The sequence below is a fragment of the Wyeomyia smithii genome, chromosome 2 (genome assembly GCF_029784165.1).
Source record: "Wyeomyia smithii strain HCP4-BCI-WySm-NY-G18 chromosome 2, ASM2978416v1, whole genome shotgun sequence".
In the NCBI taxonomy this organism is placed as follows: Eukaryota; Metazoa; Arthropoda; class Insecta; order Diptera; family Culicidae; genus Wyeomyia; species Wyeomyia smithii.
In genome coordinates this window covers 96,855,932-96,868,982 of record NC_073695.1, presented here as the reverse complement: position 1 = coordinate 96,868,982, position 13,051 = coordinate 96,855,932, and the positions used below count along the sequence as shown (strand labels likewise).

Here is a 13,051-nt window from a genome sequence, read left to right as displayed (position 1 = left end):
AAACCTGTAGTTGAGATTGGCTGGATAAGATGTTTTCCAATAGAAGTTCTTTGAAAATAACTCTAGTTTTCGCATGAATTGAGTTAATCTGGCAAGTGGTCCAGTGAAGGAAATGTGTTCACTAGACTGGGACACGGTTATATGGGAAAAAGCGATGGTGTTATTTTTTCGCTCCCTTGCACTTTTCGTGTTCCTTATGGGTCCTATAATAACCGTGTAACTTTTCAGATCGATCGGTGTAGATTTTGCGACCGATTTTTAAAGTTTCCATACGATTTTATACGGAAAAATCAACTTTTTCGAAACTAATTCTCTAGAGATGTTCAGTTGGCTCCTAAACGATACAATATATTTACATGATATTTGTAGGAAATTTTCCTGGGAAAACTTTTCTGACCGTAAGACGCTACGATGCTTGTAGAAAAAGTTATTCACCCCAAAACGAAAATTTCCTACAAATATCATGTATCGTTAAATTTTTAGAAGCCAACTGAACATCTCTAGAGAATTAGTTTCGAAAAAGGTAATTTTTCCGTATAAAATCGTATGGAAACTTTAAAAATCGGGCGCAAAATATAGCTACACCGATCGATCTGAAAAGTTACTAGGTTATTATAGGACCCATAAGGAACACGAAAAGTGCATGGGAGCTAGAATTTATTTTTTGCCCCACCCTAGTGTTCACACTAAAGGTTTATTTACTCCATATTCATTTCACGTATTTTCTTCGTCTGTCAAAACCATCTCTTGTACTAAGTCAAATCATGCTCGGAATGATTTCTTGCATGGTTTTGATAACCGAACCAAAATAAGATAAATTAAGGTATAGTGTACACCTCTATTATAGTGGACTACTTGCCAAATTAACACAATTCATACGAAAACTCGAGGATGTTTCTAAAACCTTCCATTCCGTCGGAAAACATTTGATCCAGCCAATCTTCAGAAATTGAATTGATCTGACGAGTGGTCCACTATTGGAAAGGGGTCAATATTTGGTTTATCTACCCTATGTGCAAAATTCGTTCATAATATTTGCGTTCTAAAAATTATGAACAAGCGAGCTTTTTTGATCCTAGGGTAAATCAACCGATAGTGAACCACATTCCTATTGTGGACCACTCGACAGATTATTTCAATTTCCCTTGAAATAGGGTACGTTAAGCTATAGTGTACCCCTTTACTTTAGTGGACCACCTGCCTGAATAACTGAATTTATGCGAAAACTCGAGGAACTTCCATAAAATTTTAATCGGGAAGCATCTTATCCTCTCTGCATCACAAACATTTATAAATTCCGCTCTTTATAAAGAGAAATGGAGTTAATCTGACAGGTGCACAATGTTTCCAAAGCTGCAAAAACGTGATCGAAATTATTTCGACCGAAAACCTTGATTCTAGAGCCACAGTGCTTTCTGTAAAATTATTCCATTAATTATTTTCCATGTTATAGAAGTTGAAGTTTTGTGATTAATCCACATAACAGTGAAAAGCGAATTTTACTTTTTTCATTTTTGCATATAAAAATTCATCGTGTTCGCCAAATTTGTAGCACATTTCATAAGAAACAACTCTGTCATGGTCACCATTCTTCTATCTGCCTATTTTAATGGACTTATGTGGAGTTTTCCTCAGATTGCCACTAAAAATCAGTTTTTTCAATATAACTTTCAATAGTGATTTTCTACAATTATCCAATATTCTACAATATTGTTAGTTATAACAAAACAAACAATGTCTGCTCAGAAAGTTTATTATTATCTCACATATTTCTCTGGTTATTGATGATTTCTTTATTAAAGTATAACTGAAACATCATTCAATCCAGATATAGGCATTTGTCTCTCGCTATCTCCTGTGTTTATATCTGTAAGTAAATTGGTGTACTATTTGAAAATCTTCAATAACTTATTAATTATATGAGATAAAAATAAGCTTCCTGGGGTGAACTCGTGTGTTTTATTGTACCGGAAAACATTGTAGAACATTGAAAAATTTCAGAAAATCACTATAAAAAGTTATATTGAGAAAATGATTTTTAGGAGCATTCTAAAGGAAACTTCACAATAGTTCATTTAAATTGGTAGATAGAAATATGGTGTCTTCGACAAAGTTGTTTCTTATCAAATATGCTAAAACTTTACTCAGCAAAGTGGATTTTTATATGAAAAATGAGAAAAATAAAATTCGTTTCTCTCTTTTGGGTAGATTAATCACACAATTCTAACTTTCATAAAATGAAGAATAATTACCAAAACAACTTTGCTCTAGACACTATGGCCCCAAACTCAATTTTTTTGAGTAAAAAGTAATTAGTGTGAATTAGTGCATTATTTAAGTAGAAATCGTCAATAACTAAAAAAATATGTGAGATAGAAATGAACTACCTTCAAAGAAATTGTTTATTTTGTTATAAGAAACAATATTATAAAACATTGAAAAATTATAGAAAATCACTACTGAAAGTTATATCGAAAGAACTGATTTTCAGTGGCAATCTGTAGAAAACTCCACATAAGTCCATTAAAATAGGCAGATAGAAGTATGGTGTCTTTGACAAAGTTGTTTTTTATGAAATGTTCTACAATTTTGCCGAACACTATGAATTTTTATATGCAAAAAGGAAAAAAGTAAAACTCGCTTTTCACTGTTACGTGGATTGATCACAAAACTGGAGAATAATTAATGGAATAACATTACTGAACACACTATGGCTCTAAAATGAAGTTTTCTTGATCAAAATAATTTTAATCGTTTTCGCAGCTTTGGAAACAGTGTGAGGTGGTCTACTACAGGTTAATAAAATATAAGGGTCCACTATAGATTAATTTATTCTACCTAAATTTGAATTTTCTTAAAGTTTCGCGTGACTCTGATGCAGGTTGACTAGATAAGATGTTTCCCGATAGAAGTTTACAAAAAGTTCCTCGAGTTTTCGCATAATTTGATTTAATCTGGCGAGTGGTTCACCATAGGAAAACAGGCTACTATAAATTAATTTGCCCTACGTTTTAATATAGAAGAATTTGTCATTACTGCATCGGTAATTAGGGCTAATTCTATATACCTATTCCTATATACCTACTATTTTCTTATAGTTGACAACTCACCAGAGTAACTCAATTTATGCGAAAACTCGAGGGATTTTAAGAAAATTTCTATCGGGAAACATCTAATCCAGCCAGTCAACATCAGAATCATGAGAAATATTTATAAAATTCCGATTTAGGTAGGGTAAAAGAAATTTAGTTAATCTGACGAGTGATCCACTACACTAATACCACACTACTGTACAAATAAAAAAGATTTTGTCAAATAGAGTAAACTAACCTACATTAGACTCCTTCCCTATTTCCAGTATAATTTATATCAAAAAATATTATCACAGATCGTCCAAAGACAAAATTATATTAGAAATCAAAGTTTCGGATATGCAATTATTCAAACGCTTTTTGCGCTCTTTAAAAAATAACATCTCAGATTAAATGGTCCATATACCTACGGAAAATTCTTGTGTTCTTCAGTCAAACATTCAAATCGTTATTCTATTAGGGGAAAGTAGGTAAAGACGGACACTGCGGGTAAGATGGACATTTTTAATATTTCACAAACTAGAATGTATTATGATAGTTGAGTGATGCGAATACCTTCTTTATAATGTGTTAATGTTTTGAGTTGCATTATCAGTTTTCAGCAAGCAAACTGTCAAATTTGTGAGTAAAACAAAGATTATTTTCTTGAACGCGCAATTTGATGTAATTTTTATTCCACGGAAAATAGTGAAAACTCGTGAAACACACGTGTTTTCATTTGTTCACAATAGAAAAGTGATTAATTAGTCTTTCCTCGGTTTTCTAGTGAAAATCCAGCAGATTTTCGATGTTCCGATGAAGAGCTACGATCGTTTGAAAAATTTACAACCAGGTCGGGCAAGACGGACACACTAAGGTAAGGAAAGATGGACACACGGATTTTCCGAGAATTTTCACGTGTAGTATCTGTTGTGTACTACAGATGTTCACAAAGTACACCCGCGAGAGAAACCAGCAGATATTAATCACTTCGCAATTAGAACATAGGCGGAGAATTTTCGCCTTCATCGAAACCCATCCTCTCAAACTGTTCACGTGATGTATAGATGGACTCTAATAACGTAGAGTAATGTATGGCCATCACTTAACACATAAATCAAAAGAATACTTAACGTACTACATCTTTTTTGTGAGTGTCCACCTTTTCCTTCGTAGTGTCCATCTTACCCACCCCAAGTGTCCGTCTTTCCCAACCATGTCAAAAAACAGCAATTTTAGTCACATTTTTGAAGACCCAAAACACATAAAACTTGGAGGAAGTTCACTAATACCAAAAATGATTATGAAAACTAATGACCTTAAGTTTCAATTTGTATGACTACTGCGATCTAAATAGCTATACCTAAGTAATTATTTAGATTAAACCTTAGGGTGTCCGTCTTTACCTACTTTCCCCTACATTCATGATTCTCATTTGAAATATAAAAAAACCATTTTGAGACACTAGTCGCCAATCACAAAGAGTACAAAACTAGTTTTGCTCACAAGGGTAAGGGAAATCTCGTTGCATGCGAGTCTTTATTTTCAGCAATCGATTTCGATCTGATCAACGCAATGGACATTCAGGTAACTACCATCTTATACATCTTCTCTGTTTCCGCGCTGTTCACGGATTGTCCTAGAACCGTCAATTGATGCTAGGTTAATCGTTTTTCTCTCTCGATCCCGTTCCAGTCGCATGACCAGTCCGCGATCCCATCGTGGAGAACTGAGCAGCAGCAGGCAGCCACAATCGCCCGGCTCGGTTAGTCCCAGTGTACATAGTTCCGAAGAACAGCCTAGAAGTCGAACGACTTCCCACCAAATCTCCCGACCTCAGTCCCAGCCTAGTCGAACCGGTAGAAGAAGCATCTGCGACGCCAGTGGGATATCAACGAACAGCCGAGACTTTCTGGGTCCACCGTGTGACTCGTTAACGCATATCGAATCTTCCGGAGCGACCCCACTGCTAGGGTCACACGAAGCTCTGGAGGGGGAAATTAAGCGTCTACGAGAGCGGTTACACACCGTAGAGTCGGAGAACTTTTCGCTCAATGCCAAGCTAGCTCAGCAGCAGTGGGAGGTCGAACACCGGTTAGCGGAAATTGAAATGCAGATCTGTGGTGCCTCATCTGCGTCTAGCATCAGTCAAGAAAACGAAACCGAAGATCTGGAGCGAAATCGGGAAAGTATCATATAACACGGAAGCGAGCTGCCTCAAAAAGTTGCCCTGGTGTATGTGCGCTGTATGACATAGAGTAATGTGAGACGCAAGGCATGTGCATGTTTTTGTTGCTGCGTCATCGGAGTTTAGACATGAAACCGTAGCAACGGCGGTGTTCGACTAGAATTTTTTTCTTCGGTTGGCCAATCTTAGAGACCATCACAAGACACACGCGGGATATCTCGGAAATACCAAAACCACGTGTCGCCGGTGGTAATTTACATCAACATTACGGGTCATCTTTGACAAAAGGCAGCTATTCTAGAACTACGAAGAAACCTTCCTCCAGTGGGAAGGTGAACCGTCGCACAGTGAGTAGGTTTTCAAACTGCAAGTAAATTAATCCAGTATATTCGAAGTTGGAGAACGGTTCACACTAATATCACCAATGGTTCGAAAAAAAATCGAAAAAGTCACTAATTCGGGTACTGAACTTTGGAGAACAAGAAAATAAGTGAGATTAAATTTAATGCAACTAATCGTGCTCTGTATGATAGTCGAATCATTTCATAAATGTTTCAGTAGCCAAAAGATTGCAACCGAGATTAAAGCCATTGTAAAAATATTAACCAGCCAAATATTAACAGAAGAAGCCGTAATACGATGATCACTTGCTATGTTGGATTACTCTCGAACGATGTAGTTTTTTTACCACATAAAGTAATTATTAAAAAAAAAAAAAAACGAATAATTAGAAAATCATACACACTGACACATGACACTAGTAAGCAAAAATAATTGTTGAGAAGTGGTTAGCTGTTGCCGGCAGCCAGCTAGGAACGAATTTTATTTCCTGTTACCAGTCGAGAATATATTTTAAAACTTTGTTATAAACTCGGTACTGCCGCCACACGTACGTGCTTACAGATAGGCGTTCACTCAACGATTGATCGGATAAACCACCCTCGCGGAGGGCTATATTGTGAATATTTCACTGTAAAAAAGAAAATTGAAATATTAGATTAGGATAAATAGGGGATAAAATTTTAAAACACTCACCTTTAAAATCGCGCGCATTTCCAGTTTTTGCATTACCACATTATGACATGTCACGACAAACAATTATTAAATATCCTTCATCGTTAACTACACACAATACACTCGTGAGTGAATTTTCTTTTATCCAAAGTCAAAACTGCTAAAACTTTTTAAATTTTTGATACTTAGAGTTACTGACACTATTATGAGGAAAAGAAGATAAAGAAAAAAAAGTTTCATTCGTTCCAATCTATAGCATCATCACCATTCGGTGCAATATCGTCCGATCGGAAAACCAAAATAATCAAGCTCGACGTACGTCCGTTGGTCCTTCTAATCCATCTAAAGCGTAAAAAAAAACAAAACCAAATCGGTTCCCGATAGAAATAGTTTTATTACAATTCGCCATTCATCCCCGGGTGTGTCGGCGTCGGCGGCGAATGGAACCTCCAATGGCTGGTTACCGCGCGCCGTTCGCTTGACGAATGTAAAGTTTTGCACGATTGCAACCTGTTCGCCAGAAGTTCACTGTTTTGAAAATGTTTCAGTTATTGCATAAAGTTACGTCATTAAAAAGTTTTTTTTTTTATTTTCACTGAGGTGTTGAAGTAATCTAGCTTAAGCTTGTGGCTTCGTCGTGCTCTATATTATGATCGAATTTGTTCATTGTTTTCTGTTTTTTTTACCGACAACTAGAAAAAAGAACAAATATTTCACAGTTACAGCCGAAAACAATTGGTTTCATCATTCGACTCTGAACTTAAATTAAACTAAATTAAATTGGGTAACAAAGTTTAAATAAAACATTGCTCACGTATTGGCATTGGCAGAAAATACTGAGCTAGCCAATTCAAATACGTGTGTAAAGTTTCATTCAAATCGAAAATGACTGAATTTCGTCTTGGAGATGATTTAATATGTTGATCAGTTTCTCAATAGTGATATAACCTTCAATTTGTCGATCATGTACTGTGATGATGTGTGTTGAAAATTTCAATTTACAATAATAAATCTTCGAAGCTGAAAACAGTATATTTACGAATTGTTTTGTTATAGATATATTTCGGACTTCAATTAAAAACAATGGAACAGAAGATCTCATTATACTGGTTTGTCCTAGATCTCCTAGTTAACCACTCTTGTGTATTTTGGTGCCCCTAGCAGACTCGGAAGTGCGTCAAAAGGCCGCAGAGTATTTGTTTGCCGGGATCGTCGCTTCTACCTTTGCTTCCGGGAAAACTTTGTTTAGATCTATGAAGACTTTACACACTTTCGTGCTGGCCAAAGGTACAACAAATCACAAAAACTGGTAAAACGCTATAATCTCTACTGGTTTGAACTCTAGAATAAACCTGTGTTGACAAATGCTCTACGAAAGTGAAAAAAATGGTCCTAGAGCTCCAACTGGAAAGAATGAAAGATTGTTGCTTTTTAACTATTCCTGTGAATTATGGTCCTCCTAGCAAAGTCAAAAATGTGCAGAATCTACAGAGACTTTAATGAAATTTTACCGTAAATAAACGTAGAAGCGACGAACCCGGTAAGCAATTATTGATAAATTTTTGACTTTGAAAGGTTGTAGGCGCGTATTTTTTTGATTTGGTAGGTTGTAGGCGCCAGGCCTCCCCAGCTGGTCTCGAGGTACGATGCTGGCCTTACAAGCCAGTCGTCGTAGGTTCGAGTCTTGGCTCGGAAGAGACTGACAGTGTCAGTAGGATCGAAGCCCCGCAATTGTCCTGTACACTTAATGGTTGGCTGCGAAGTCTGTTGTGTATAGTAAACAGAAGGTCAAGTTCCGAATCGGAATGTTGCACCAAGGCTTCGCTTTAGGTTGTAGGCGCCCTGTTCAATTGAGCGTGGTTTGGGCTGATCGGTCCACTCCTCACCCTGTGAGACTCTAAACCCTTTTTTGAAAAAAGTTAAATTTTTAGTCAAAAAGTCTTGTTTTCTTTCAATTATAGCTTCAAAAGCATAATGTCTAGAAATAAATTGCTGCATGGATTGTGGAGAAAATTATTTAAGAATTCCAAAAACTATAACAACTTTGAGCGACAGTGTTGCCAGATATTGTTTCTGCATTAGAAAAATGAAATTTAATTTTCCGGTTAATAAGTATATTTTGATTTCAAATTAAACAATTCCATCGTGTTCCTGAGATAATTTCACATAAAACAAACAATTCTCACCTCGAGGTATTATAAGCAAAACTTTTCTTATACATTTAAAATTTCTTAATATTATTCTGCTGATATCTCTGAAACTGGCTTGATTATGGACATTCTGAATAAAGCAAGATTTTTTTTTTTCAAAAAATCCAAAAATATAACACTTTTGACCGAAACTGTTGCCAGAAATGTTATTCTCACAGTTGAAAAATCGAATTGCATTTTTGTAAGATAAACTCGAAAACAATCTCAAGAAACTTTAAAATATTTCATTTGAATTCTTATTTCTGAAGTTAACATAAAAACAAGAAAAGCAAATTTATTTTTTTGCGCTACGAGACTGGTTTCTCAATATTTAGTTTTTTTTTTCTTTTGTGTACGCTGCTTCGATAACACTTTGTAGATAAGCTTCTCTGATGAACTGTTTTCATAATTGTACAGCCGATATCGGGCGCGAATTTTCGACACAGCAACATGAAAAAGATACAACAGCAGTTTCACTCTCACTCTTTTCAAACTGATATTGAGTGTCACCCGAGTCAATTCTCAGTGAAACTCATATCAGTGAGTTAAATGCTAGGAGCTAATTATTATAGAAAATTATGTGATCTGAGCCAATCTATTGCAAAAAACCGATGAAGTAGATAAGCATCTATTTTCTCAGCGTAGCACAGCGTGTGCAAAATCACAGTAACGCTGCCTGTCAACATTATCACTGTCAACTGAGTGGAGATGAAAGCAATTTTCATTTCAGCTCGTTTGTGGTGAAACTGATATTCGTAGTTTTCAGTTTCAACTGAGAATCGATCACTGACAGTGAATTGCAGCATGCATAGATCGGATGCCTGGGATCGTTGCTGCTTCGTTGAACCGACTTTATACCAGTAATGGCATTACTCCATTTAAACCCCAAAGGCCATAACTGGATGATGCCTGACGGTTGATGATGGTTGATAACTGGTACATTTTTAGATATTGCCCTAATATTGTTTGCTTTGTATTCATTAAGGATGAAAACGATAAGAGCAGCCTCAACATCGTGCTGCCATAGCCCGCTTAGCAGCGGTCTATCATCACTTTATACCTCTGTATGATAAGTGTCATAAGCGCCGACAAATAAATGCGCTTCTTTTTATTTATATGTGAATTTGAAAAATAAGAATTCAAATTAAAAATTTAAATCTTCTTAAGAATACTGTAGCTCGAGCTTTTCTCATAATACCTCTACGTAATACACACTTACATTTAATCACCGAATTAGTTTTTTAATTCACCGACTTTTCAACAGCTGAGCGCTCGGTAAAACGTTCGGTAATATAAACCACTACCGACCTATCAGTAATTAAATTGTTGTTACTTTCTGTTATTATTACCGACTTAATTTGTGAAAACAGCGAATGCGGTTAGTTGCCAAAACCACCGATCAAATCTGTAAGTTGTGTAAAACAGTACTGAAAGATCTGTGATGTTTGTTATTTGTTCACTTTTAATTATTTAAGAAAACCAGAAGTATGATGTAACGTAAATTTATATTAATATTTTTATAAAAAAGATTATTAAAAATTTTAACTATTGAAAATTAAAAAAAAAAATAAAAATCGACGTTCGCCGCACCGAATTTGTACGAGTGAAAATCAATTAAACGTTTTTTACTGCTGTTGACTGTGCATGAACTTCATGCCAGTTGTGCTCATAGTTTCAAAGCTGAGGATCTTCCGGATGTGTCCATTAACATGGCGGTGTAAACTATTTACGTAGCATGCAACAGATGCTCGGAAGTAGAAGCAAATAATGTGATGGTTTGATGCTTAAAATATTTACAAATTTTATCATCATTACTTACGAAAAATTTGTTCTATGCGATCATCTTCTTGCTGAAGTTGTTGTAAAGCGTCCACCATTTTTTTGGCAGGAACTTCAATGTTCAAACGGAACCGAGAATGTGACAAAACCAGAAGGAGAACAACGAATAGAGAAAATTTGACAGCTCTATAGTTGGTCCGGTAGTTTTTTTTTACCAATATTCGGTAAAAGTTTAATTAACCGAACAGTTCAGCAGAAAATATAGCAGTATTCAGTAAAATTATTTACTGAATACAGAAAATATGTAAAGTTATATCAATTTTACAAACTACTCTGTAATTTCTCAAACTTACCGATCGAAATTGTAATAATAATGGTAAAGGTTATTTTTTCGGGTAAAATTTTCACAGCAACACGATGCAATTGTCGAATTAAAAATGAAAATATACTCGTTGGCCGGAAATTGCAATTAAATTTTTCAACATATCAACATTTTTAACATATCTGGCAACACTGCCGGTCAAAAGTGTTTTTTTTTTGGATTTCTTGAATAGTTTTCTTCAAATTGCATTATTCAGAATGTCCATAATCAAACCAGTTTCGGAGCTATTAGCAGAATAATAACTCGAGTTTTGCTCATAATACCTCGAGGTGATAAGTGTTTTTCATATAAAATTTTCTCGGGAACACGATGGAATTGTTAAATTTAAAATCAAAATATACTAATTAACCGGAAAAGGCTGATTCATTTAAAAAACATACATATTGAAAAATTGTCAAAAATTAGGGTGACCCTCCCTCCCAGCTGGTCTCGAGGTACGATGCTGACCTAACAAGCCAGTCGTCGTAGGTTCGAGTCTCGGCTCGGGAGAGACTGTTAGTGTCAGTAGGATTGTAGCGCTAGCTCAGCACTTGTCCTGTACACTAAACAGTTGGCTGCGAAGTCTGTGTATAATAAACAGAAGGTCGAGTTTCGATACGGAATGTAGCACCAAGGCTAGGGTGACCAAAATTTTGGATGCAATCAAGCATCTAACTTTTTATCTTTGTAGATAGAAGAAAAACTTTTTCTACAATGTTATGGCTCCATTAATTTAAAGTAACTTTGTAAAAAAAGTTTTCTCTATCTTTGAAAACAACCGATTTAAATTGAAAAAACAACACTTTGCCCTCCAACTTTTTTATTTCAAGTTTCACCTTAAAATTGTCTTTGAACGACTTCTAGAGCTTTTTAAGAGAAATAATTTGCTATGCTGATTTCGTAAGTAGCTAAATTCTACTCAAAGTTTTTATTGTTTTCATAAAAAAATGCGTTTTTCATTCGTTTGTCATTCTTTTTGGGGCAAACATTAAAAATAACTCTTGGTCTCATTTAGAAGAACATAACTGACTCTATAAATCGAGGAATTTTTAAAAATATGTTATTTTTTAAATTTGAGTAACTTCAATTAAAAAAAAAGACATTATGTATGTAAAAGCACCCAGATTTATTTGTTTGGTATTTTTTTCTTATAACTAGTAGTAATTACCTTTTATTTGATTTAAAAAAGATCAAAAATCGATTAACTGGCTCAAAAGTTATGAATCTCTTGAAATAAAATATATCGAATATATCCGTTTCGTGAAAGGAAAAAGTCTTCGTGTCATATGCAGTCGATTGCAGAAAAGTTTAGATATTTTTTCTTCCTACTTGCAAAAGTGGAAAATCTCTCCCAATGCTTCTAAAACTCAAATGATAATTTTTCCGCATAAGCCTAGGGCTTCTTTCCTCAAGCCAAACAATAATCACGTTGTCAAGATGAATGGGGTTATTTTAAGTTGGTCTGACAAGGTTAAGTACTTGGGACTAATTTACGATAAAAAACTTATTTTCAAAGAGCACATTGAGAGTATACAAGCCAAGTGCATCAAATATACGAGATGTTTATATCCTCTCATTAATAGGAATTCTAAACTTTGTTTAAAGAACAAACTTTTGATTTACAAACAATTTTTTAGACCAGCAATGTTTTATGCTGTACCGATCTGGTCAAGTTGCTGTTCAACAAGGAAGAAAACGCTCCAAAGGATTCAGGATAAAATTCTGAAAATGATTTTGAAGCGTCCTCCTTGGTTTGGTACACTCGAATTACATAGACTTACTGGTGTTGAACCATTAGAAGCTATGTCAAATAAAATTATTAACAATTTTCGACAAAAATCGTTGCAATCCTCAATTGCAACGATAAGCTCTCTTTATAGCCAATAAGTTAGCAATTAAGTTAGTTGTAAGTTTACTTCCCCTAGGTTTAAATCCCTACGAATGATAAGTCCTAATTGCGAAAGCAAACAAATCCTAACAATTGAAATTACAAATTTCCAACAGTGTTGAGAAGTCACCATTTGTGATTGGACACACATACTCATTATTTACTTATATTTATCATAAATACCTAAGCTACTAACAAATCCCCCCCTTGAAAAAAAAAAAAAAGAATATATCCGTTTTTTTATGGTCACCCTATTTCGGAGCTAGTTCCCCTAACAACCCAACGAAAAAATACGAGTTTGATTATCCTCAACATAGATTCATCCCTGCGATTTTGAGCACAATTGAAGCACTTTGCGTGACCAACTTCGTAATAGGGTGACCATAAAAAACGACTGTGTACGATGTACATAATTTTAAAGAAATTCATAACTTTTGAATTAGTTGATCGATTTTCAATCTTTTTGGATCAAATTTAAGGAAATTATTACTAGTTATAAGAAAAAGTACAGAAAAAAAAATAAATCTGTGCACTTTTGCGAGCAAAATATATAAACTTTTG

The 13,051-nt window shown here is 34.9% G+C and overlaps 1 protein-coding gene across 7 annotated transcripts in view; it reads left to right on the top strand.

Annotated features, from left to right (window-relative positions):
• The window catches only part of LOC129725431 (cyclic nucleotide-gated channel rod photoreceptor subunit alpha), a 444,338-nt gene extending 431,819 nt beyond the window's left edge, over positions 1-12,519 (top strand). For all 7 annotated transcript variants that reach the window (XM_055681274.1, XM_055681280.1, XM_055681278.1 and 4 more), the window contains one exon: positions 4,767-12,519. In XM_055681274.1, the coding sequence (XP_055537249.1) occupies positions 4,767-5,271 (505 nt within the window). In that variant the 3' untranslated portion in view covers positions 5,272-12,519. The remainder of the gene's footprint in view (positions 1-4,766) is intronic.
• The last annotated feature ends 532 nt before the right edge of the window (positions 12,520-13,051 follow it).